This window comes from Hippocampus zosterae, chromosome 16 (assembly GCF_025434085.1).
Source record: "Hippocampus zosterae strain Florida chromosome 16, ASM2543408v3, whole genome shotgun sequence".
NCBI classification, from domain to species: domain Eukaryota; kingdom Metazoa; phylum Chordata; class Actinopteri; order Syngnathiformes; family Syngnathidae; genus Hippocampus; species Hippocampus zosterae.
This window is the reverse complement of record NC_067466.1, coordinates 18,173,453-18,201,264: the sequence shown is the minus strand read 5'-3', so window position 1 is coordinate 18,201,264 and position 27,812 is coordinate 18,173,453. Positions and strand designations below refer to the sequence as shown.

At 43.0% G+C, this 27,812-nt stretch overlaps 2 protein-coding genes across 11 annotated transcripts in view; one reads left to right on the top strand and one right to left on the bottom strand.

Annotated features, from left to right (window-relative positions):
* LOC127588577 (transcriptional coactivator YAP1-like) overlaps window positions 1-27,812 on the bottom strand; it is a 147,207-nt gene that overhangs the window by 4,227 nt on the left and 115,168 nt on the right. The gene's annotated exons all lie outside the window — the stretch shown is intronic.
* On the top strand, window positions 531-27,385 carry tcf7 (transcription factor 7). 10 transcript variants are annotated; one of them, XM_052047352.1, is made up of 13 exons: window positions 531-1,337; window positions 1,499-1,571; window positions 4,405-4,511; window positions 17,268-17,394; window positions 18,818-18,905; window positions 21,290-21,382; window positions 22,439-22,558; window positions 23,097-23,259; window positions 23,361-23,468; window positions 23,593-23,625; window positions 24,600-24,648; window positions 25,321-25,393; window positions 25,764-26,027. In XM_052047352.1, the coding sequence occupies exons 1-13, from the start codon at window positions 1,137-1,139 to the stop codon at window positions 25,765-25,767; spliced, it is 1,239 nt and encodes a 412-aa protein (XP_051903312.1). In that variant the 5' UTR covers window positions 531-1,136; the 3' UTR covers window positions 25,768-26,027. The 10 variants fall into 10 exon arrangements, with proteins under 10 accessions (XP_051903312.1, XP_051903308.1, XP_051903309.1 ...); XM_052047348.1 differs by having other exon boundaries at window positions 532-1,337; window positions 25,788-27,385; XM_052047349.1 differs by lacking the exon at window positions 23,593-23,625 and having other exon boundaries at window positions 532-1,337; window positions 25,788-27,385.

Sequence of the window (27,812 nt, the reverse complement as noted above, 5' to 3'; positions counted from 1 at the left end):
ACTTTGCATTTACAATACAGATGACATGACTTATTTTGTTGAATGCAGCATAAGGGGAGTGGTCGACGACCCTGTTTTTAATTTCGTCTCTGTGCCCCCTGCGATTGGCTGGCAACCTGTTCAGGGTGTCCCCCGCCTCCTGCCAGAAGACGGCTGGGTTAGGCTCCATAAAGCGAATCAGAAAATGGATGGATGGCTTAAAAGCAGTGGAAGGGTTGATGGCTATAAGCAGCAGTCTTTGTTTGAAAGTTTGTCTTATGTTGATGTTGGGATATTTCCCAGTTTCGCAAATGCACCACAATCAAGTGCAAGTGGTGGTGGGGGGTTGGTCAGTCACCATATTTTATTTATTTATTGTGCTTTGATGTTAGCGTTGAACTATGTTGACATGGAACACTTTGAATACAGACCCAAGTGCAATGGACTCAATTTGCGAGGAATAGGGGCCCGGGTGGCGGGCATCATATCATGCATCAACTGTGACAGACTCATTAATTACTATTTTCCTGAATGTAGCGCACAGGTCACAGAAGTTTTGATTTTGTTTGTTTTACCATTTAATTTGGTTGAAATTCAACATTTTGAATCTGGACACAAGTAGGATTTCCCATGATCATGAAAGCAGCATGTTGTGGTGAAAACAATACAAATGCAGTTAGGCTTTCCCAAGTTTCATGAATGCAGCATTTGCTGACAGGGTGCTGGTGCTGTTCGTAGCCCCGAATCTTGGATGGTGTGAACACGCCTCTAGTAGTCATGAATGATGCTCGAGGACGATAAGGAGGTGGTGATGTCTCTTGAAGAAGTTCTGTAGAAAGAGTCTCTCGCACACAGACACACACACACACACACACACACACAGACTCGCATACACGAGTCATCGGAACTGTCAATCACCCCAGCGGCGCCCTTTGATGTCGGGGGTCCTCGTCTTGCCTTGCTCACTCTTGCGGGAGAACGTCAGTCCTCCTCCAGGCGGCCGCGGGACGCCACGGAACAACTTTACCCCGTCTTCTTCCGGACTTTTCAAGAGGACAAACTCGCAGATTTGACGTCTCTTTTTCGACTTTTTTCTTTGAACCTTTTAGTTTTGATTTTGTTGGACATACTTCATAAAAGTGTCCCCGGACGTGGACATGCCTCAGCATGGGGGGGACGACCTGGGAGCCACCGACGAGATGATCGCCTTCAAGGACGAAGGCGAGCAGGAGGAGAAGGTCCACCAGGAGTGCGCCTTCACCGAGCAGGACCTGGCAGACCTCAAGTCGTCGCTGGTCAACGAATCCGAGATCCACCAGCACAGCACGGGCGGCCCCGCCGGCTGCGGCGCCTCGTCGGTAGGGTGCTCGTTCTCGGGTTTTTTTCAAGCATTTTCCCTCACTTTCGAGCAGTTCCTCACCACGCGACGCCGCGTTTTATGAATCGATTCGCCCGCGATAGACTTGAAGACACTTTTAAGCAGCCTACAGCCTTCTTTTCCCACTCTTGCACCCTCCAGGCGGTGAGACGGGGGCAGCCGACCGAGCAGCAGAGGGGCTTCCCGGACAAGCACAGGGAGCAGCTCGACGCCGGTAAGGAAGCCTCCAAAACACACCGAACGTTGAATTTTAGGCTTTTGGGGTTTGGTTAGAGCGTTCAAAACAAACTTTTTATGAAACTTGTCCAAGTATTTTGCTCGCGGGGGCACGTGCTGTTCAACGGCGGCTTCAAAGAGTTGAGCTTCCAGGTGGCCACTGTAAAAAAATGTCGATCCTGAGTTTTTGTTTTGTTTTTTTAGGCTACCCACTGATAGCATCCATCCAGGGCGAAATGCTGATTATTGCTCTTATTTATCCATTTCTTACAGTTTTACTCTTTAGAAACTACATTTAAAATCGAAATGGCTACACAATAACTCTGGAATTTGAGAGTTTTTAAAGTTGTTTACACGTTTATGGAGCGAGATTCTGCCGTTAAAAAAAAACAAACTAAAATTATGAGTAAACATCCTCGTCTTGAAATTGGATTAACCATCCCACTAATTATCATTATTATGGCATTTTGTTCATATTTATATGTACTTATTAACTGCACTAGGCTACTCGATGAGTCTTGATGCACGCATGGATTTAAATGTAAGAGTTTTGAAGGTGTTTTTGAGCGAGTCAGAAATGGTTGATTCTTGTTATGATTGGGCATTTCTTGTGTTTCACTAGTCACCAGTCTTGATTAGAACTAACTATGAGACTTTTCATGTTTTTTACACATTGAGGAGCAAGTTTTTGCTTTAAAAAATGGCAATTAAGAGTAAAACTCACCTTGGAAGATGCACAGAAATCCTCAAAATTTTCATTTATTAAGTCAGTATTTTATTTACCTTTTTAGGGTTTCTTTTTTTTTTTTTAGGAATGGCTACAAAATAAGTCTCAAACAATTTTGGACTCACCTTGAGTGGTTTTCAGGTTGTTTACAAAATGACAGTCCAAAATCCTGTTAATTACGTCTGTGAATTATTATTTTTGGACAGTTTACCCATTAAAAATAATTGTCCTGTTTTAGTGTGACACAATGAGTCGTAATGCACCTATTTGGACTTAATTTGAGAGGTTTGACATTGTTTAGATCACGAAATAAGTTAGTAAGAAAGTTGACTCATTTTAATAGTGATTAAAAAAAACAATCTGACTGTTGTCGAGTGCATGAAATGTGTATAAAAAATTTAACAAAAAAAACCCCCACCCTGAACCGGTTGCCAGCCAATCGCAGGGCACATAGTGACGAACAACCATCCATGCTTACACTCACACCTTCAGACAATTTAGAGTGTTACATTCCAATACAATGTTTTTGGAATGTGAGAGGAAACCGGAGTACCCCGAGAAAAGCCACGCAAACTCCCCACATGGAGGCCAGAGCTGTAATTGAACCTGGTCCCTCTGCACTAAGAGGTCGACGCGATAACCACTGGCCCACCGGGCCGCCCCTCGTTGAAACTTTCAAGCAAATTTAGCTTAGCCAAGTAGCCACTAACATAGCGATATGTTTGGGATCAAAACAGTCTAGGAAATTTCCCTCTCCGGTCTCCAGATATTTATTTCACGGTCACACTGGATCAATTTCAAGCTGCTGAATCATTTCAGACCAGGTCGTTTTGAATCAACTAATATTGAATTGAATCAACAACCACAAACGAAATCCGATGAAATATTGCTAACTGTTGGGCTTCTTTTTTTTTTTTTTTTTTACAATTTATCTCACGATAATAGGCTCATATTAAGATGGCCGCACAGTGAGTCTCTGTGTATATTTGGACTACATTTGAGACGTTTTAAGTTGTCTACTTGATGAATGCCGGCGGATTTTGACCCCGCTTTTTAGTGAGCTAAGAATGTACAGCAATGACTTTAAAAGCTGCTAACATGTCTCTATTGTTGTTGTTTTTAAGCAACATTTCCTCTCATCGTAGTGCAATTCTTTGATATTTCTGTAAAATGGCTCCCGAGGTGACTTAATACCAAACAATGACCTTATTAAAACAGGCGTCAGCCGGCATCTGTGTCTCTGGGTACGACGTCAGAAAATTAACATGTAGGCTTGAGAAACAGGAGGAGGAGGAGGCGATGCTCGTAACGCGTCGAAGGATCTAACATGCCGAAACTAACAACACTTGTAAACGCTCGCTCTGCATTCTCGGATCATCACGTCTTTAAGGATTAGCACGAAGTAGCTGGGACAAAATGTGTTGCATCACACCAGACGACCAAACTAAAGGAATGCTGAATGACATGTTTGTTGACTTGTGTCACGTCATTGCACTGTTGTGGTTCTTTTTGTTCTTTGTTTTAGCCTGAAAGTTGGTTGACATGCAATGGTCGATAAAGACGCAGCTCGAATATTTCTTATTTTCTTGAACGCAACATAAAAGGAAGTGGAACGAGCGGGACGGCGTCAGCCATGCTTTTTTTAGGGGTTAAACTATGTTGATATGAATCGCTTTGAAAGCAAATTCAGGTGTCACTGACATTTTGATCGACCAATTTAGCAGATTTTACTGTTCCACTTAAGTTCTGCAGGTGTCAGTTGCTGACCGTCAAAACAAAAGGTGTTAAGACCATCTTTGGACTAAGAAAACAACAAAAAAACAAAACAAAAAACACGCTAACAACACACAACTTGTCTTGATTGTGTGTCGAACTTGTTGCTGAAGATAACTGCTCAGACTTGAAGCACTTCATGCTAACGTTAGCGCCGCTCTCGGCTCGGTGTTACGTTTCGCATGAAGATGGTAGCATAGTTATGCTGGCGAAGTTGATCGTTTAATGTCACTTGGGGAAATAGAAAAGTGGAACTACACTGAATCAAAATGGGGTCACGACCTAACTAGCATTTCCGCTAACTTGTTGTTGTTGTTTGTTTCTTCCGCAGCATCCAAGCAACAAGATGGCGGCATGTACAAGACGCCGGCGTACTCCGGCTACCCTTTCCTCATGCTGCCGGACCCCTACCTTCCCAACGGCTCCGTGTCGCCAACGGTAAGTCTGCGCACCTCAAAATAAATTTAAAAAAAAAAAGGTTTTGAGCACGGCTTTTTTACACTTAATTTTTAACATATTACATGTAATGAATTGCCTTAAATTATCAGAATTTTAATCTGTTCCTTAATTCTTGAGTAAATATGCATTTAATTTAATACTTTGCCTAATTCGTCTTTGAAATTGCATGGATTTAACTTTCATTTTCACTTTTTGCCTTTTAATATTTATATTTGTATTTTCACAACTTCATCCATTTAAAAAAAAGTGTTGTTTTTAAACATGTAGTTTTTAGTGATTCAGTAAATAACGGTTTACTCCGTTATTTACATTTTGCCTAATACCTCCGCAAAATAGCACAGATGTCACTTATTTTTTTGGCTTGGTTGACATCTGCGGATAGACACTATCTTAAAAAAAATAAAAATAAAAGAAAGAAAATTATACTGTACGTGTCTCTAAACATTTTGTTATTCTTTCGTAATCAGTAGTCATGGACGATCATAATGTCACAGATTTCTAAGATCAAGACGAGCCTGCTAGCTTCTGTCTAATTGTGACAAGATTGTTTGATAGTGCGTGTGTGCGCATGCGTATGTGTGTGTGTGTGTGTGTGTGTGTGTGTGCATGCGTGCGCGTTTGTCGTCGCGGAAGTCTGCCGCCGCCGCTAATCGCTAACAAGCGTGCTCTTTGATCTTGTTTGTTTGTGGGCCCCGACTGAGGTCACATGTGACGTTTTGAGCCAATGTTGTTGTTTACAAAGGCGACAATCTTTGAGTTGGCTGAGCAAGAACGGGATTTGATTTGGAGCGATACGCAATCCCCAAGTGACAATTGACACTGGAAGAGGAAACCGGAGAAACGGTTTGTCCATTGAACCTGACGGGGAGAAGGGCGTCGGTGCCCTAACGGTGCCATTCAGTTTATGTCTTATAATCAAATCGGTTAATTACCGTCGCCAACTATTGGCCTGGCATGCGCACTGCAGCGTCCTGTTACTTGTAAGGCTGTCGTCGTGTCAACAAGGCCTCGATGTTTTCGTCCAATGTTTCCATGCATCCTCTCCTTGCGTCTGTCCCCTTCGCTTCCCTTTTGTCCAAATAAGATCAAGGGAATGTTGCCCCTCTCGCGTCTTCCTACTTCCTCGTTTCTCTTTTGTAATGCTGCTTTGAGGGGGTTCTGGTGACTTCATCTGTTGGTCAACAATAGCAACAATATTGCCAGAGGGCCCCCCCCACCCCCACACTCTCTCCCTCTTCCCCCCACTAATGCAACCCCCCTCCTCGCCTTCTTTAAGACCCAATGGGGAGTCGTGGTAAGCCGAGGTCTTGGGAAATTGAGCTCCCGAAGCCAGTTCCACTTGGCAACGTGAATTTTGGGAGGCATGTCTATCATGAGCATCCGCACGCACACACAAAAAAAAGTTTCAAGAAGCCATGCCTCAAAAGATTTGACTTGGCTATTGTGAAGCAGTGGCACATTTTTTGGTCAAATTCAGCATCTCAAGATGTTTTTACTTGGCAGAATGAAATTTGTTACTCCGGTCTATCACGTGTAGACCCGCAAAAAGTCTCAAGTGGCTATGCCAAAAAGCGTACAATTAAGTCTGCCGTTTTTGGTTTGACATACAGTACAGGATTTGGTGACATTTAGCTCCCAAAGCCTGTTTCACTGACAGCATTGTGAAATTTGGTAGGATTGTCTATGATGAGTTGACCCACCCAAAAAAATCTCCACATACAACCCCCAAAAATGGACACAAATGTCTGCGTTTTACTCGCAAGTTTGAACCTTGTACACTGGGCTGATTGACATCGCTAAATCCATCCATCCATTTTCTGAACCGCATTATCCTCACAACGCTAAATTAAAAAAAAAAACATTAAAATTTTTAGCAGCGTGGGTGGGCAGAACATGTCGGTGATGTTTGAGGAAATCCCCTTGAAACCCCAAATTTTTTACCGGAAAAATTCAGCAGCCCCCCCCCCCCTCCCCCAAGTCATTTTCACTTGGCAGTTTGCCATCTATCATGATGAGACCCACAAAAAAGTCCCAAGAAGCCATGCCCGAAAACACACAGGAAGTCAGCCATTTTGGTTAGACGCGACCACTGTATGGACTTTTTCACGTGAATGTTGACTATAAAATCATACCACGACAATGATAATAAGCCCTAGGAAGTAAACACACGTGCATTCTAGATAAGCCAGATGAAGTCGCAAACCCGCGTCGGTTTGACTTTGAAGTGGCGGGTGGCTGAGGCTTTCGACGATCTCGAAGAAGAGAAGGGTGGGGGGGGGATGTTAAAGGGATATCAAAAGAAAGGAGGGGGGGAGTCCTCCTTTGAGACGGCCCCCGGGTGTTTGTACCTGTAATTATTCATTTTCCGGAAGAAAGGCGGGGCAAACAGGTGTGTGTTGTGAGGAAGTGGCTCTTATTTTTATACTTTTCCTAAAACGGGACATAATGATGATGATTAAACGTCGGTAAAATGTTCGGATCTGGTTTGTTTGTCTGCATGACAGAAACTGTGGAGAAAAAAAAAACAAAGCAGTTCTATATTATTATATGAAAATGTCTGACATGAATTGTATCGAATAGTATTCAACATATAATTGATCATATCAATGCAGATATTAAGAACATATTTCATATATTGACTATACAGAATATTTTTTATTTTATTTTTATGGATTTGTTGAGTCAATTACAAAAGGGAAACAAAAACAAAAAAAGAAGCAAAACCTTTGGGGGGGGGTTGCGGGGGGGGGGGTGCGGGATGTATTTTGATTGATCATCTGTGGCCTCCACACCCAAAACTTCCTCACGCGGGTGCATCATTAAAATAGTCTTGTTTAAAAATAGTCCAAACCACATGGAACTCAAACCTCCTCCTCCTCCTCCTCTTCTTCTTCTTCTTCTTCTTCGTCCTCCTGTTTATCGTTGTCGTTGTTCTCGTCGCTCTCTGCCCACGTGGCCGTCGTAGACCAGCCGGAGCCTCGGCGGCCGCATGAAGCGCACCGCCACACATGGCTGTGATCACGCACGGCCACCCGCCGTCCTCTTTCATCTACCGCCGCGCTCGTTCTTCTCCGTGACACACTAACATATATCGGTTGCGTCCAGAGAACGGGAGCACCAAAAAAAAAAAAAAGAATAAGTACTTGTCAAGAGGTTGTGAAGCCATGCAGGAGCAAGCAATTGTTATTTTTATTATATAAAGTTCTTTTTAAAGTGAGCAAATTTATTCTTGGTCCAAGCCGAATCCAATAGTGGGCGCTGACTGTACAGTAAATAAATAAATTGTTTTAAATAAGACTGTATAGATTGGTCCATCTTCTGATCGGATCGCTTATCAGGTTATTTATTTAGTTTTTTTAAACTAGCTGACCGCTCATTGGCTCCAAAATATTAATTGTGCAAATCCTAATTTTAATTTTAAATTGCCAAATAGTGGCCTGGAATGTTTATTACAGCATGTTCGAATGCAAAACTTGTCTAAAGTTTTTTTTTTTTTTTTTTAACTACAATACACTATGTCGACATACTTGATGAATTAATTTGTTTTTGTGCACATGATATCACCAACTACTGCCCTGGAATGCATTTTCATCCTTTTTTCGGGTGGGAGGTGATAAATTTGGACAACTATGTTAGTCAACACGACTTAAATTTTTTTTTTTTTTTTTACTATGCTCTGTTGACTTTGATGATTTGGGTGTTTGCATGTTGCGGTGGTGAACACTTCTAGGGCGGATGAAAAACTGGAGCAACTGTGACGTGCGCTTTGTGTTGAGGAGCGTTCAAGTGCGGGTGGCGCGCGCGCTAACATTCAGCGGAGCAAACGGCAAGCGAGTAGGCGTTGGAGGAAGTGCTCAACAGATGGGTGAAAGTGTCAAAAGAGAGTGGGAAGGTGACACCGGAGTACAGTGAGGGTCAGTCAGATGCGAGTCGGAAGTAAACAATCAGAGCGCTAGCAGCTAACCGCAGTGCGCTACAAGAACAAAAACCGTAGCCTCGCTCGAAAGTCACTCCCCGACACCTTCGGAACACCTTTAACTATTTCCCCGCCACACGCGCCAAACGGCAGCAGAGCTTGACTTCATATTTTGGCTCATAATCGTGTAGCACAGTGCGACATCATTCCAAACAGTCATTCCAAAGCAAAGTTGTTGTGTTTTAAAAGGTAATTCACATAAAAGTGGTGAATTTACGGCGCTGTTTTTAAAGTCGTTTCCTTTTCTCAAATGTTGTTCTTGTATGAATAACATTGACTACTACGTGGCAAATTTGTTGATGTTAATGATTAAAAAGAAAATATTAAAAAATCGGAGATACCCCCGTGTGATTGCCCTGCCCTATAAATTCTGCCTAGCAACAATCTTCTCAAACATGACCAGGAAAAAGACTGTCGAGAAAAATTAAATTAAAAAAAAGCAACCGCAAAATAATGCATTCGACATTAAGAAAAAAAAAGTTTTGTCAGTTTGTCTAGAATGTAGCAGCACCGTTGGCGCTTGATGAGACATAAGCGCAAACTCCTTATTGGCAGTATGTGTCTTCTAAGGTGGAGCTCACCGTGTGCAGTTTGGAGTGGTTGACCACGGAAAATACAAGCCTCACCTGAACCACACACACACACACACACACACACACACACACAAACATATGCAAACCACAAGTGGAAATTTTTCACTTGCCGAGCGACAGGGGAAAATGTAACCATAAGACAAAAAGGTATCATTTATGCTTCCTATGTGAAGTGAAGTTGCGTAATCTTGTCAAGTTAACACTTGGGGTGCGTTGTGGGGACAAATTCCAACCGTTGTTTTGGGACACACACACACACACACAAACACACAGACAAGCTCACTTTGTTATCTCGTATATGTAAATATGCGGCGCGTACGTCTGTCTCAGATTATTTGAGTATCGGCTGCCGGGTGAGGGTTAGTCGCTCTTCCTGAGTGGGTAGCAATTACGTATCGGTGACGGCGCGGAGCCCACCAGCTGAAAATGCAATGCGTGTGTTTATTTGTGCGTGCTAATACCCGCCTATTTACAGCGCAACTCGGCAGCACGCAATTTCTGTAGCTGCAGACGCAAAGAGCAGATGTTTCTAGAAATGGATGCATGTCAGCATTGGAAGAAATGAACTTCGAGTAAACTAAGTGGCTATAGAAATTGTCCAAGATCCCCAAATGTTCTCTTCAATCATATTTTCGTGGATGATGTTTGTACCGATCCATCCTTCCACACCGCCAAGACAACCCACTGTTTTATTATTATTATACATGCATACATCTTCCGAGCCGCTTGATCCTCACTAGGGTCGCGGGGGGTGCTGGAGCCTATCCCAGCTGTCTCCGGGCAGTAGGCGGGGGACACCCTGAATCGGTTGCCAGCCAATCGCAGGGCACACAGAAACGAACAACCACTCACACCTAGGGACAATTTGGAGTGTTCAATCAGCCTGCCATGCATATTTTTGGAATGTGGGAGGAAACCGGAGCACCCGGAGAAAACCCACGCGGAGAACATGCAAACTCCACACAGGGAGGCCGGAGCTGGAATCGAACCCGGTACCTCTGCACTGTGAAGCCGACGTGCTAACCACTGGACTACCGGGCCGCCTATTATTATTATTATTTTAGTAAAAATGATAAATGTGACCTGAGTGACAGTTTTTACCTGAGGTTCTGGTTCCGCCCCATGAAGAATGACAGCGAAAGAAGCACCGACTTGCGGGTTTTTTTTTTTGTCATAAATTGTGCACTTTAATGTCCCCAAATGGTCTCGCAGCAGAGCCTGCCACTTCTATTTCGGCAACATAATTACACACCAAAGTCGGCCGCCGCGTGATTATTACAGATGATCGATAGCAGAACCCAAGCTGCCACCCGACCGGGCTTGGACACAAACCTCCCAAAAGTGCCCCGCTATGCTATCGAACACCAACACTCGAGTAAATAAGACGTCTGCGCTTGTCGGCTGCCGCGCTTCTCCGAGGGGGCCCTAAAATAAAACAAATGTTTTATAAACACACAAGCGCGCGCATATGGATGAGACAAAAACATAAATACACTCGGCGGGCGGACGGTGTTGATAGATGAGCTCTTCGACACGCAGCGTCGCGGTCGAACACACGACAACGAGCCCGCTAAACGGTTTTGGGCCAAGTCCACTTGCGGTCTGCCGAATGGTAGCGCCCTCGCTTCACCCTCCCTCTCCCTCCCCGGCCCCCCTCTGCCGGCACACTTGGATTAGACCGGTGGAGCCGTGCCACGCCGAAATCTTGGCCGTTGGACAACGAGCCCGCTAAACGGTTTTGGGCCAAGTCCACTTGCGGTCTGCCGAATGGTAGCGCCCTCGCTTCACCCTCCCTCCCCCTCTGCCGGCACACTTGGATTAGTCCGGTGGAGCGGTGCCACGCCGAAAACTTGGCCCCTCTGGCTAAGAGGTTGAAATCAAATGTACTTTTTTTAGGGTTTGTAGGCCGATGGGGAGGAGATTTTCTCGGTCCGGTTCTGGGACGCCGCTCTCTGGAAAAACACGAGGCCGGCAGGTTGCTCGCAGCTTTTAATGGCAACGCATCCATTTTTAGCTTTAATATTCATTTGAAACACGCGTCCGGAGGCCATTTGGATTCTCATGTTTACGGAATGACATCCTCCGTTACTACCAGGGCGATGATAGCTCAATTTGAACTCGAGTCCAGATGCGTCATCATGTGGATCGACTGAATACTTTGCGAACAGCATCCACTTCGACTAATTTTTTTTATTTTTTGGGGCTGTGGGGCGGTTGGACAAAAAAACTGTTTTGAATTAAACGTTACTACCCAAAGCAACAGGTGTCCATTCAGATGCCTGATGACTGGTGGAAAGCTATATATTGCTGCTAGCGATGTCCTTTAAAAAGAATCTAGCTTAGCCGTTAGCCGAAACACAGGAGGATCCCAGCCGGCCCGTTTGAGTTTTGAACTTGTGAAAATAGCGAGTAATAAATGTTAGCATTAACGGACGTTACTTTAGCTTAAGTAACAGGTGTCCATTCAGATGCCTGATGACTGGTGGAAAGCTGTATATTGCTGCTAGCGATGTCCTTTAAATAAATCTAGCCTAGCCATTAGCCGAAACACAGGAGGATCCCAGCCGGCCCGTTTGAGTTTTGAACTTGTGAAAATAGCGAGTAATAAATGTTAGAATTAACGGACGTTACTTTAGCTTAAGTAACAGGTGTCCATTCAGATGCCTGATGACTGGTGGAAAGCTGTATATTGCTGCTAGTGATGTCCTTTAAAAAAATCTAGCCTAGCTATTAGCCGAAACACAGGAGGATCCCAGCCCGCCCGTTTGAGTTTTGAACTTGTGAAAATAGCGAGTAATAAATGTTAGCATTAACGGACGTGACTTTAGCTTAAGTAACAGGTGTCATAAAGACGCCTGATAACTACCAGACAGGCATTTTCCAGCTACCCGGAAGCATCTCAAGTCCTCATTGGACGAAACGCGCTAGCACCTCAAACCCAAGGTGGTTTTTTTTTTTTCCCCCTTTTGAGACTGCGCGGAGATAAAAGCGTCAGGCGCAAACATCAGATCAATCGGCGCATCAATGGCAACAGTGTTTCCCCGAGATTAAAGAGAAACTCCATGAGAGAGGCGAGAAGGTGGCGCGCTAATAAAGAACAAGAGCTCGCCAACGGAAAGGCCTTTAATTGATGCCGTGGATAAAAAGGCGGACATGTTCTAATGGGCTTTTTTTTTTTTTTTCTTGCTACAAGTTTGCACCTTTAGTCCGCGGAGTCCCTTTGTGCGCGTACCGCTCGTACAAACTCAGAGGAATATCGTCTAAGATGGAGACTTGTACTTTTTGGCGGTTGTCAATCTGAAACTCGCCTCACGAACGAAAGCAAGCGATGTTTTGTAAAAGAAACCTCGTGTGGTAACCAGACAAAAAGGCAGTTGCTCTGTCTTGTTTTTTTCCACCACCCCTTCTCCCATTCAAACATGGCCAGAAAGAGATTTTTCAAACCTGTTTCAAACTGAAATTTTTTTTTCAAACCTGTTTCAAATCTTTTTTTTTTAACCTTTCAAGCTCGCAACTGTACACAGCACGCAATTTGTTGGCGCTTCATTTCTTGTTACCCAACTCAATTCCACATCATCTATGACTGTACCTTTAACATGGCATGGTGAAGCGGAAAAAAAAAAATCAAGCAGAAAATGATTTCCCGAGCCAGTTTCGAACTGAAAACCGATTTCGGCTCCCGCACCAGATGTTCCAGTCGTAAATGAAAACCTTCTAAATCCTGCGTGCTATCCCCTTCGGAACAACTTGTCACCAGTTCGCCGCCAACATTAAAACGGCACAGCATCTCTGCGGGGATGGAGCAAGAGGGGAGCTGGGGGGGGGGGTAGTTTGGAATACATTCGGGCTTTCAGAAATATTCCTCAGTCGTCGACCGCAGGACGAGGCTCAGCGCCGAGCCGGCCTGCGCGGTTGCGGGCTTTTGGTTTTGCGCTTGCTGTCTGAAGCCACATCAGAGCCTCCGGGCCTGTGTAACGCGATCTGGACGGGTTGAGGAAATCCCCCCCCCCCCCCCCCCCCGCCCCCCCTCCACCTTTGGGTCAGAAGAAGGCCCTCAGTTACAAACAATTAACAATTCATAGCTAATTGTTTTCGTCAATCTCTCCCCTGCCCTCTAATCCCGTTTCATCTCCTCTCACCGTTTGCTTGATCCGAGACGTGAACAAAACATTTCTGATCTTTAATCCAAGACAGCCCAAATGCAGTGACGGGCCAAGAGCAGGCCTTTTTCTTGTTTTTTTTTTTTTTTTTTTTTTTTTGTAAGGACCCAAATGCTAAATTAAAGTCATATTTCAGAACAGCTGCGAGCAAACGGTATCCATCGGAGGGAGCGGGAGGTGGGGGGGCATCAAATTCCCCGTTGAGGCCGCACGCCAAAACCACTTTGGGCAACGGGAGACGATGGCAGTCGATGTTTTTCCAGGTGTTTGGAGTCAGGCGAGTTTTTCTTTTTTTTTTTTTGTAATTCTGATCCCGCTTGCGTGCCTACAGTATGCAATGTGGCGTCTCCTACTCTGGTTTGCTGCTTCTTTCATCGTGGCTTGTTTTCCGATGGAGTTTAATTGCGACGTAACCTGAATTTGTACGTGCAGTCATCCCGAATACGACATCTCGCACTAAACTACGCGAGCGTCGCTGGAAATGTCATAATTATAGCCAGTATTCAGCTTAAAGAAAATCACAGCCCATGAATCAATTCCGCTCAAATGAAAAGTTCCGCGCTTGTTCTCAACCGTGCTCTCAGAGAGTCCCACGAGTGCCCGAGTCGGATCCTCGGGCAGTTTTACCGTGGTGGACCCCCCGCTGTTCGTGGAAAAATAGAAACGGCGTGCATTCAAAAGTGATTGGTGTGCGAGGGCACATATGAATGATTTAAGGGCCCGTGTTGACAGTTTGTGTACTTGCGGCATTTCGGAACAATAAAAAGACAAAGGCACTCTCGGAACTTGTCCATTTTTTGGGGGGTGTGGGGGGGGGGTGCTCTGGAGGATGTCTGGTGACATTTAAGAATCTGGTATTAGGAATGACTGCTTTCACTCTGAGTGACTGCTCAGTCATATCGATCATGAGGCCGCATCGTAAACACAGTCCGGAATGTTTGCGGGGGGGGGGGGGACACAATCCCAAAGTCATTAGCATTCAATTTTTTCAGCCATTCATTTTCTCGCCACCCTGTTGTGCTGAAAGCAATTGTCACTCACTATTCACTCTATTCCCCCCCCCTTTGTCACATTTCGGGATACTGTATACCGGTTGTGAAGTTTGACGGCTGACACACAAAAGCCCGTCTTTTGTCATCGTGTCATTGAATAATTTGATTGTCTCGGTGTGAAAGTGGCACCGTTTCATTTCGCTGGGTTCTGTATTAAAATCTTCCGTTGGGATTCTGATGTGCCCATTTTGTGGGGTCTCTGTGGCACAAAGAAGAGAAAACTGCATGAGGTTTTTTGGGGGTGTGGGCTTTTTTTTTTTTTTTGGTGGGGTTGGTTGGTTTTGTGGGTCTGTGGTGGGGGGGGGTGTTGCTTTTTTTAAACACGGCTACACTGTTACGGCAGTCCGGCTTTTGATGTCAACCAAGGCTCTCATTTGGAGAAGGCAATGACTTCCAGATTTGGAAGGGGGAGCAGCGGGGGTGGGGTCTCTCTGGTTTGTTGTACTTGAGCGACACGCTAATGCTATGTTTACAAAGCTAGCATTAAACTGATATTTGGAACTTTTAGACAAACAGTCAGTGTGGCAGAGCTCAAGGGTCAGTCTTTTTAGGTGGTTTTGTTTTTTTAGGCACTACTACTCATAATTTTGGACTGATACGTGTCACATTGTGAGAATCTGGTTGACCTCGGAGCTCGTAGAGGCAAATGGCCAGAATAGCTCGTTCAAAAGATTTTTATTTTAGTTACAATAGGAATGCGATTACCGATACCAGATATCCACATCGGGCCGATACCAGCCTTATTTCAATGTATCGATTGTTTTGAATGCCTACCGATACTAGTCACAGATACACCTCACTGGCGCCCTCTTGTGGCTGGCCTAATGCCGGCAAGTAAATGGCATGCATAGCTGACAGAACGGGTTTTTTCTCCTCCCAAAAGCCCGTTAATGTGGATGCAATTTCTATAACGAGATGTATCTTTTGACAATTTATATTAGAATGCTTTATCAGCGTGCGAGCAAAAGTATACACTCCTTTTAAAAAATAAAAATAAAAAATCAAACAAAATATGTAACAGGAAATGGGCGAATAATTGCCTGTTTGCAGATGACATCAAAGATTGACTTCAAAGGAGCAATTACTTGATCAATTGGTTCAAGTATGTAAGCTAAATGCACACGCGTGTTTGTGTTGTGTTGCACGTGTGTACTTGAAAGGCCTTTTTGAGTCGTGTTGGTATTGTCCCGAGTGTTTTATGTGCACTCCTCCGCTCTCGGCGTGACACTTCATGACAGCTCGCGTCACACTTGTTTAAATCGACGCGACACACACATGCTAAAATACATGCTAAAGAGCACGCGCGCACGCTACTAATGTATTCTTTAGTTGTCTTTTTATTCCATTAAAAGCGGAAATTGAAACACTCGTCTCTTTGGTCCTTCACTGGCCCGAGTGTCTTTAATCTCACCTTTTAGAAAGGAATTACATTAATAATTGAAAGAAAGTGGGTGCCCCTGCGTTTTGTCGCCTGAATTTAAAAAAAAAAGCTAAAATCGCCTTACATTGGAGAAAAAAAATTGAAGTCCGTTAGCTTCGATTATTTGGTGCTGTTTTTTTTCTGCACTCGACTGGTCACAATTCTGGATTGATTTGTCTGGCCACCAAGGGGCAGTATCGGTCACGACTGCTCAGAAAGTTGCAGTAATGTTGGTCGATTTTCGCAGAGGATAAGTAATCTATGCCTGCGAGTATTTCAACTGTCTGTCTCCATCTATCGATTTATTTTTTTTGTGTGTTCAGTGATCCATTGTTGAAACACCAACATCGATGCTAGTTTCATGAGCCCGTCATTGGCGTTTTGCATTGTGTGTTAGCATTAAGCTAGCAAGCTTTCGTAAGGTAACATTGTGTGGCCTGTTTGAAAACACTCTGTAATTTTCTTGGTTTTATTGTTTAATTTGACAGTAAACTTCACCTGGCAGTGGCAACTAACAGATTAAAATGACTTTTTGAAGAATTCACTCTCTGCTACTTGATGGGTAGTTAGCTGCTATGCGCTCCTGTACAATTGTAAAATGTGAATGACGGGTCACTCACCATGAAATTTGTCGTGATTGAGCAAGATTGAAGCAATGACTCGACTTGCTCAATTTTGGCCCCAGAAACTGGTTGAAAGTTTATGAACAGAGACTTAGTAATGACTTGGCCATGTGAGTCACTCCCTCATTTAGAGACCCGATTCATTCTGTTACTCGATATTGTAAGAAAAGCTCTCAGTTCTGTAAATATATCACCGCAACTCCGTGAATAAAATACATGGTGTGTGTTCTGCGAGCGTCGTACGTGTGCACACTTGCTTGAGCCGCGCTAAGTGCGTGCGCAACGTGTACGGTTGTGCGAGTGTCTGTGTGTGCGAGGTGAGGAGTGGGAGATTTATCCTCCTTGCTTAACTACAGAGCGGTCTGATAATGACGGGGTTGGGACGAGTGCCTCCCCCTCGAGCGCGCTCGGAAAAGGCGGAAGGCGCTCTCGAAGCCACTTCAAGGGTGGCTAATTACGGCGAGGAAACGCGGACGCACGGGCAGGACGCGCTTTTTTTTTTTTCTTCGTCTCTCTCCCTACTCCTTTTTTCTTCGGTGAAACGAGCTCAGCACGTGAAAAGAAGCCGCAGTGACAGATGTGCGGCCGTGTGCGCTAAAGTTAGCCCGCCAGCACGCTTTTAGGATTTTTCGTGGCCACGCGGCACGAAATCGGTTGTTTAGAAGTGCGGTCGCGCCACGCTCATGCTGCCGTAAATGGCCACGAAAGTTTTTTTTTAATTATACGAATTTGTATTATTCATGATCGGAAGTGTTTCATACATTTTTTTACATACATATATTATTTTGTGATCATGCTTTGATTTTTTTTTTGTGTATTCCTGTTTAAACCCCTCATCAAATCATTTTCCCATTTAATTTTTTTTTTAGCATTCATATTTTAATGTTCGGATATTTTTTTTGTCGTTCCAGTCCAACAAAGTGTCTGTTGTGCAGCAGCCCCACGGCATGCACCCGATTACGTCGCTGCTGCCTTACGGCAACGAGCACTTTGGCGGCAGCCCCCCGCACCTGCCCACCGACATGAGTCAGAAGACTGGTACGAACGCATACACTCGCATAGTCACAACAGCTGTTTGATCCATGAAAGTTTCAATGCTTGGCCCACTTCCTTGCCTTTCTGTGACTCCTCCATTACGTGTCATATCTTGACAATAAAGTTGAATCCAATCCAATCCAATCCAAAAGACGTGTGTGGCACATCAAACTAATGCACCTCAGGCAATCGGCCGCCTTGTGTGTCTGGAATTCCCCCCTTTTTTTTTCCTGTACAAGCACACTTACTAAACACACACACACACACACACAGACGTCGATGACGCTAGCATAGTGACTCAGCTCTTAATGACAGACTGAGACACCTGCACGCGCACTAAAACACACACAGCGCTAACACCTGGATGCAACGTCCGACGTTTCTCACACCATCTCGGGATCGTTGTCAATCAACACACACGCAGACACGCAAAGTTATCTCACACCCCCCGCCTGCCCCCATATCATTCGCCACATTGTCCAGGCGTGCTGTTACATCATCAGTGATGTCATCCTTGTTGATCAACAGTATAGTCGCTCGTTGAAAGAAATCAATGTTATGTTTTTAGTGCTGCTACATATATAATTTTTGTTTTTTTTTTTTAAAAGAAAGCACAACATTAAACGGGCGACGACTGACTCAACCTACCGTGACCGATTTATTGCCTTTCTTTCGCTCTCGGGGTCCCGAAAGGAGAGGCATTCCTTCGCAGCAAACACAATTGGGCCTGCCTAAAATCTTGCTGCCGCCTGTTGACAAATGACTTCCTACGATCACACCCAACATTTTACTGTGTGAACAAGAAGAAGGAGTAAACAGCATTTTTTTCACGCCATTTTTAAAATCTGTTTAAAATGACGACACGCTTGTAACGTCTCTTGTGTGATTCGGCACTTTTCCCAACCAAACAAATTCCTTCCTTCCAATAAGTGTCTTTGAGTGTGATGAAAAGCACTTTCAAATAAAATGTATTATTATTATTATTATTAATATCCCTTCAAACATACACACACAAAAGGAGAGCTATCCTTCTTCTGGGCTGTTGCGCAAGAGGCTGAAAGTAGGCGTAGCGCCACCTATGGTTGTGGAGTCCAATCTATCTATTGTTAGTCGCACAATTTGACTTCATGGAGTGGTTGCTAGTGCGTTTTAAAGCTACAGTTGGCCAAGGGGAACGCTCTCACACACACACACACACACACACACACACACACACATACACACAAATACACACCATGTCATTGTATGACCTTTGTGTATCTTTACGTGCACTTAATATGAGGTTCCCACACTGCTAATATTGCTAATTGCCCTCGCGGAGGCCCCTTGAACTGACCTAATGATGTGCTTAAAAGATGCAAGTACGAGTGTAGTTGTCATAAGTGTGTGTATGTGTGTGTGCGTGCGTGCGTGCGTGCGCCTCTAGGTGTTCACAGGCACCAATCCCAGGACCTTTCAGGATACTACCCTCTCCCTTCAGGCGGTGTTGGACAGATCTCGCCATCTATGGGGTGGTGAGTGTCATGTACACACACACACACACACATTACGACGCAGACCACCTGTGTGAGTGCCTCCTCTGTGAACTTGCGCTGACCTTGTACAAAGTGTAACGGCTCTTATTTATGCCGCTTTGGATGTGATGTGATCTCATCCTGCACTCGGACGCTTTAGTCAAAAATACTCGGACGTTTGGCATACACCGAAACACGGTATTTTGGAGGTAGACGTGAATATGTTGCTTCCACAGCGATACAACATTTAGCAGACGCGTGAAACTTCATTAGTAGCTTCGAAATCAAGAAAAGTAGACGTGTGCTCATCTGATCTTAGATTCAAGAAATGTGTTAGCCGGAGGAAAGGAAGTGTGCTAGGAGATTAGCCAAAAACTTGCTAGGTGGACCTTTTAGCCGTATTGGATACATATGAATTCATTTGTAGATCCTGTTTGATTTATTGATATTTTAACATTTTTAATGTAACTTCTTTCCGTCTAAAAAAAAGTTTGTAGATTCACATTTTGTGTATTTACTCTTTGACTTTTTTATTGGTACTCTTCTGCTATGACCATTTATTTGAGATGGACTATTTGTTTTCTTGATTTCATTTCCCAAAATTCTCTTGAATGTCAATCAATTCCCTGTTGATTTGTGGATTAATTTCAACCGAAGCAGTTCAGGGATTCCGTCAAATGTCACGCATGCTTTCCAATGAAGTCTTTGTCCGAAGATATTTCCGATTGGGAACAATTTTATCTTTGTCGGACAAGAAGTCTTCATTGAGGAATTCCTTCGGGTTTATCTGCCTTAATCCGGATGATCTGCCGGTTCAGGCCCCTTGTACGATGTTGTTGTTTTTTTTATTGAAGGCAAAGGATCAGCGGAAATATTGTTTTGCGACAATTATCTTGGACGCTCGTGTACTCCCCGATGTTTGGCAGATTAGCCTGGATTAGCCTGGACTTCCTGGTTTTAGCGTGGTGTCTTTTGAACTGGAAGAACACATCAGAACAGAAAACGTCCCTTATTGAATCCAACACAACGTTTAGCATGTGCGTGAACACGTTAACCTACACAGGGAAGCGATGTTTGTCCCACAGAATTTTTTGTGCACGTACGGCATTTTATTTGTTTATTTTATAGTGAAATACTTTGTTCTTTTTTTTTATATTTTATTTACCAAGTTATTCTTTATTTGCTGATGATTTATCTTTTAATGAGTTAGTCCAACCAAATTTGGACTTTTAGCATGGGTGTTTTATTCAATCAGTATTTTTTTACTTACTATTGTATATGATTTGCTATTAAATATATATTCCGGGGTTTTTTTCTCCTTAATTTATTTAATATTTTATTTTTATTATTATTATATTTTTGTTTATCAATGAAACAATTTTGTCAAGCTGATAGCATACATTTTTTTTCATTTATATTTATTAGTTAGGATTTCATTTTAGATATTTTTAAAGCACTTTTTTTTTTAAATTATTATATTTTTTACAGATATTCATATAGGCAAGTTACTCCAACCAAGATTGGACTTTTAGCGACTTTTTTATTTATTTAGTATTTTTTTTTTCTAACTATTTCAACTTAAAAATATTTTGGGGGAGTTTGTTTCATCATTTATTTACATAGGACATTGTATTCTTGAAGCTTTACTTGGCATGTAAACATGAAACTGAAAGCTTTTTTTTGCTTCGACTCCTAAGCGGGTTAGTCCGTCCCAAACTTTTAACGTAGGCTGTTGTCATTAGCTTGGTGGTGTGTGACGTTACGCGCGGGTGCATTTGTTGAAAAAAAGATTTGTTAAAGAGGGGAGGAGCCCACGACATCAAAGGCTCTCGGGCCAGCATCTCACCCCACTGTGGTGCGACACGCGGCTGTCAACGGTAACCCCCGACGGATTCTCCTGCAGAGGCTCTCTCTGCTTCACCGCTTCCAATTAGATTCTCCCGAAGATTCTTTCAAACATGCGATTTGTTCCTTGGATACTTTTTTTTTTTAAACCCTTCACCTTACCACATGCAGTATGAAAAAAAAGATAATATATCAAAAGTACTTGAGGTATTGGTACTCGGTCCTCATTATTGAAGCTGTGTGCTGGTTCGACAGGTCTGGACAACTGGCAGACCAGTCAAGTACTCGCACACAAACCAAATTTGTTGTAACTTTTTTTTTTAACTTTTTCATTTTATTGACTATTTTTATCCATTTATTGTTTTGTTATGATTTACCTTTTTTTGTTGATGTTGTTGTTAGTTTTGAAATTGTATTTGTTTCTTGACTATTTTATGCATTGGCTACTTTAAATTGACTTTTTCCTTTGACGTAAAGGGCGTGGCATATACGTCCTGTCAGTGAAGCGACTGTGTTGTGGTTGTGCTGTGCTGTGGTAGGCAGAAGCAGACGGTGTACCCCGCCGTTCTGTCATCGTGCGGCTTCCGACAGTCCTTCCCCTCCAATTTTCCTGCCGCCTCGTCCTACACCAGGTACTGCGGCAGGTAGCCAGCTGCGCTGCGCCCGCCGCCTGATACAAGACAAAAATATATATCCCACCGCCCCCCTCCCCCCTCCAAAGAAAATGCATGTCAACGCTCATCCGCCGAAGTGCATCCGTGTACGCTTTGATAGTCATTTCATTTCGCTTTCACTTTTTAAAGAAAGCCCAATGTGGCGCCAAGGCGCTTTATTTGTTGCCAGCGTCGCCTCTGTGTGCTGTTTTTTTTGTTCTAGACCTGCATGAGGCCAGATGACTCGAGGGTCAAGTCAAAGCATCCAAAATAAAACCAGATTTCAATGTGAAAATTCTTCCTTTAATCCAGTCGGTGCACATATGGTGCGCCAACAACACGAGATAGCGAAAATAGTAGCGCTGATGGGAATCTGTCCCTCATGATTTTGTTGAGATAAATTGCCGTTGCTTGTGCGATTTAAAAGCAAGCTGAATTATTATTTTATTTTCAGTCATTTATTTAATTTTTCATTTTGGTAGTCTGATTTTCCACCTCATGCAGCTTTAAACAATTATTGTCATCTACTGATTTTGTGTAGTTGTCTTTTTTTTTTTTTTTTTTTAGCTCATGCAGATTAAAAGAATGTTTGCTTTCCTTTCTGTTAACCGTTCATGAATAATTGATTTGTGCAGTTCCACAATCATTTGTATTAACTTCAATCTTTGAGTGAGTAACTTATGCAGTTTTATTTTTTATTTTGCATCACGTGTCCACTGCTTCATTGTGGTTGCCTCTCCCTCTCTGTACAAACTCCAGTGACAAACTTTGGCTCCCTCTAGTGGAGATACAGCATATTCCCTTCAAACATCTTGGTTCCGTTTCCACTGGAAAAATAAAAGTGGCTAAAATGAACCGAAAGCGGGAACTAGATGTTGTTTGGACAGCAAATGATACATGTTGTCCTCTGTTGTTTGTTGTTTACCTTCTTGTGTCACGCTACTTGGCTCAGTTGGTCTTTGGCTTACATTATGATTGTTATTATCTTTTTATTTTGATGATTGTTTTTTTATTTATTTATTTTTTTGTGGTCAGGTTCTCTCACTCGCTGATGCTAGGCCCATCCGGCATGCACCCCACGGGCATCCCGCACCCTGCCATCGTGCCCCCTTCAGGCAAGCAGGAGCACGAGCATTATGACAGAGGCATGTACGCGTAAGTGCCACACTTGAATGGAAAACGCGCTTTCATGCTCAGCTTTTTTTAAATATGGAGTATCGTGGGTCTATCATTGCCATGTTGAACAAGGATCAGCTCCTTTTTCTGCTAATTTGGGGACCGGCCAGGATAACTCTGAATGTCGTGAGCATTAGCATTGAGCTAACAACTCAAAGCTGAATTTGTACTTGGGAATTGTATTTTTAGCTGATTTTTTTTCTGCCTTAACATAAAAACATACCTAAGAATGGCTTCAGTGCTAGCACCGGTGCCAACTTAACTTTTCGGAATGCCACATTTCAACTGAAGTAGCCAATTTCAGAAGTCGTACTCGGCATGAACATCTCTGCCCTTGTTTTGGCGACCACACACATGAGCAAGAGCATCTCCACATGATGTTAGCATTAGCTTCGCGGCTAAAATCGTGCCTTTGCTAACAATCAAACGGCTGTGAAATTGCGTTGCGGCTCTTCAATGCCACAACGGTAGACAAGAAAACAACACACAAGTCTCCATCTTCCTCCGCGCCGCGCAGGAAACCACACGTGGAGGCCAAGCGGGAAAAGGAACCCAAGAAACCTGTCATCAAAAAGCCACTCAACGCCTTTATGCTCTACATGAAGGAGATGAGGGCCAAAGTCATCGCCGAGTGCACACTCAAGGAGAGCGCCGCCATCAACCAGATACTCGGACGAAGGGTATGCACGCGCACGCACTGTCCCTCGGTCTGCGTGTGTGGTCGTCATGGTGATGGTGATCGCCATGTTTGACGCCCGTCGTTGTGTGTGTGCGTGTGTAGTGGCACGCGCTGACGCGTGAGGAGCAAGCCAAGTACTACGAGTTAGCACGCAAGGAGAGACAACTGCACATGCAGCTCTACCCCACCTGGTCTGCACGTGACAACTACGTAAGGCTGCTGACTCATCTTCAACACTGCACTCCTCTTCATCACACACACACACATACACACACACGCACACGCACGGTGGCACAGCACGTGTTGCGCTAAGTGTGCTGTTGACCTGTTGCAGGAGGCGGCAGGCGAAAAGAGTAAAGCCGATTGGGTAGGGACTCGTCTTGTTTGTGCTGGGGGGGCGGGGCTAATACGCCAGCATGCATGAAAGGAATTGGGTAATACCAACGACGGCCGCACGGCGTTCCCTCCGCATGCTTCCTTCCTCGCGAGGGGCGGCGGCTTGCATGCTGCTATGGTTACCAGCAACACACGAGACCACGAGACCGCTCACACGCTGACAAAAATGATGTCATCACGCTCGCAAGGTGTTTTTATAGGGATGCCCGCGCTGGTTTGTCTAATGACATCCAAGAACAAAAATCGCCTCATAATCACATTTAATTACTTATTTAAAAGGAAAAGTTATTATTTTTTGTTTTATTATGCAAAAATTAATGGATTACCTAATATATTCTAACTGTGGAATAGTACGTGGTATTTTGTTTTTATTTTGATTTTTAATCATTACGTATTTCACAATGAGAATACATGAAGATAAATAAATAAAACATTTTGAAAATATTAATATTTAAAATTGAGTATAGTGCTAATTTTCAAATGTCACCTTTTTCTTTGAAAAAGTATTCCATGGTATTAGATTTTTTGGGGGGGGTAATAAAAAATTTAAATGAACTAATTTCAAACGTTTTTTAAACACTATTCCTTGTAACAGGAAATTTGTTATAAAATATTCAATGTTAATGTAATATACCAGAACTGTGTGGAATGTAAAAGCCTGAAAATTGTTGCCCTAATTATACCAATCCAAACTTGCCCAAACAATTACCAAAAAATTCAGATCAGTGAATTTCTTCGATAACGTGTCGTATTGGATGTCATTAGATTGCGTGAGTGTACCTAACAAAATGACCGGTGCGTGTCGTCCTGTAAACGAGCCAAAGTCGCTACAAACTTGACACATGCTAATTAGCACATGTGTGTTTTTAAACTCAATATTTAATAGTCGACTCTCATTATTTTTATTATTGTCCAGTGAATCACTTCATATCTGTCCTCCTGCAGGGAAAGAAGAAGAGGAGGAAAAGGGAGAAGCAGCAAGACTCCAACACAGGTAAAAAAAAATGTATATTATTTTATATATATATAGCTTCCCCCCCCCCAAATTGTTCCATTCCTTTTCTGTAGAAAAGGTACTAATTTGATCCAGCAATTTTCCCAGTCCCTGTTAAATCCTGATTGAACAGCTACATTTGCTTTCAACACATCATACTAGACGCTGGGTTCTGTGTCAAACATCACATCCGATCTCGGCTTTTGGTTATTCATTTTCACATGGTAATATTGATAATATTCCTCAAACCTGCCACAAACAAAACAATTATTATTATTATTGTTAGATGCAGTGTTGCTATGTGAAATGTTCCACTCTGCTGGGTTACCATGTAAAATTCCAGATGTTCTGCAGCAGCAGTGGTGCCTCTTCTCGAGGATATCTGTGTGAAAGGGGAAATCTGACACTAACCTAAACTAATGTGAAATGCAGTGTTGCTAATTGAAATATTGCTTGGCTGAATTTCTGCATAAAAGGCTCTATATATTTTGTTTTCCCTCTCTGCGTGAAAAGGTCTGACTAAATTGTGTGCGTTTGTGACTAACGTGTATCCCGCATGTCAACCGTTTTGATGCTTCTTCTTCTTCTTCTTCTTCTTCTTCTTCTTGTGCATCTTTGCCACTCTTTTCATCGCCGTCCCCCCCGTCTTCGTGTCTTGCTGTTGCGGCTCAGAGCCTGGCTCCCCTAAGAAATGTCGAGCTCGCTTTGGCCTCAAGCAGCAGATAGATTGGTGCGGTCCCTGCAGGTGTGTAAACCACCCATCCTACCACCATGTGCACCACCTGATCCCCTGCAACCCCCCTTCTGAAACACAATACCTGTTAGCTTAGCACGTTAGCTTAACAAGTGCACTACTAACTTTGTTTCCACTAGTATTTGTGCTAAGGGCGCGCTATCACTTCTTGCCTTTACGATAAGCTAACTCTGCTCAGAAAGTCCGCCCATCTCTCGAGTCTTTGGTAAGAAATGTATACGAGTTGCACTTCCATGTTAGGAAATAACGAAATAAATAAAGATATACAGTCTAGTCATTTCCACATGGGTGTGTGTTGTACATGTGTTTTGTGTTGTATTTCTTTGGTTATTGACGTTGTGCCATTCGGATTTATTCCCAGATAACTGTCTGTGACTGTCCTTAGGAGGAAGAAAAAGTGTGTTCGCTACCTTCAAGGAGGAGGCTGCGCGAGCCCAACTTGTTCACATTTAAGTGCCGTAGACTCCACGCCGCCGCCTTCGCCCGCCGCCCTCGCCCGCGGATCACCTTTTCAACAACAACAACTACATCAGCGTCCCTGTCGCCCCCCTCCTGCCACGGCCCTGGGCAAACGCAAGCTGTCAGCCACGCTACTCGCGTCGCTTGCTTTCCTGGGTGACCAGGAGGGGAAGAAAAAAAAAACACACAATTCAAAATTTGTACAGCAGGGAGTTGGCGTGTTAAAAAAAAAAAAAACATTGGAGAAGTCCACACAAACACAAGTTGCTAGCCTAATAGCCTTTGTGCTTAAGTTATTTTTCAGCATTTTTAGAAAAAAAATTGAATAACAAAAAGAATCCACTTGTCTCTAGTCAACTTTTTGCGTTACCAAGTATTTTTAGCAAGCACATGAGCCGTTTGTATTCACATTACAACAACGGGTTTGAAATGACTATGGCAAATTAGGCAATTAGGCTAACAGAATATTCTTTCAAAACACGTTTTCATCACTTTTGCGCATTTACAGGAAACAGATTTTTTTTCTCTCCCTCTCTTTAAAAATTATATCTCAATATAAGTAAAATTAGATTTAATTTGTTTATTATATTTACAAAGACAAAGCAGAATTTTTTGTTTTTATCATGAAAAGAATTAAATAAATCACAATCAGGAAACTTTAATGAGAATTTTTGTCTGGTTTCAGGACAAATTAAAGATCTTTTGTCCCAACATCTTTTTACAAAGGAAAACAATATTTCTATTCAAAACAACTATTATAATCAATAATAAATTAACTAAATATATTTATTGTGTGTTTCAGATGAAAATCTCACCATTTGTATTGGGTAACTTTTCAATATTTGTAGATTTTATCAACTGAAATACCAGCAAGACCCTTCTCACTCCGTGCCCCCTTTTCAGACTTTTAAAATCAATGTGAGGGGTTATGGCGCCCCCCGTTGCTTTGGCATGCACCACACACCCAAAATGCGTACTTGGAGCATACACGAGGAACAAATGCGTTTGAAATGAAATATTTAGTGTCTGTGTGGACTTTTAGAGCCATCCATCGATTCTTCCTCATAGTGTGTGATCAAATGTTTCAACCATTTTAGGCACTTTCACTCACTTTCATATTTTGTCGTGTCTTCTTTCAAACTTCAGAGATTTTGCTGGTGGCCAAACCTGTGAGGGATTATCTTTACCCCTCCTTTGTTTTGACTGAATATTTTGTCAACGATTTCAAAGACGACCAAATGGGTACTATTGTATTATGTGTTGTAAAATTTGTTTTTTTTCTATCAGTGTCAAGAAGGTCCTGTAGTTAATTAACTTGTGTAAGTTGGGGGGGGGGGCATTTTTAGTCATGTCCATACCTTAAAGCAATATTTTGCAAGTGTTTTGTTATTGTTACATTCACATAGCAAGTTCTCATTTCTGCGATGATGCTTTTAAATGTCCCACCAAAACACACCTGAAGCTGTCTTTTTTAAAATCCATTTTATCAATTCTTATGTTGATGTATTAAAATGGAAATATATACACATCTTGCACTTGTGTTATTTGTGAGTGCCAAAGAAATTCAAATAGTCTGAATAAAAATATGCAATGACAGAAAATCCAGCTTGACACGGCAAATTTACATTTAAATCGAAATCACAGGTTTGTTAAAAAGAAGGGTCGAATTTAAATGTGTTCTTTCCAGTTTGATGAAGTACTCTAAGCACATTTAAAATATAAGTATTTATTCTCATACGTTATACAGTACTTCCTCAAGATATGTATTTGAATTTTGTTGTGTCGCCTGATAATTACGACGGCTGTGGCCTTCTTTTATTACGTCACCGAGCCCCTTGTAACACGTCAAGAACGCACGTGTTGAGCGGGAATTGCAAACACGGAAGAACAAGGTAAGCCGCTACAGAATTTTGTTCCATTTTGAAGTGAAGCAACGTAATGTTCGTCTCTC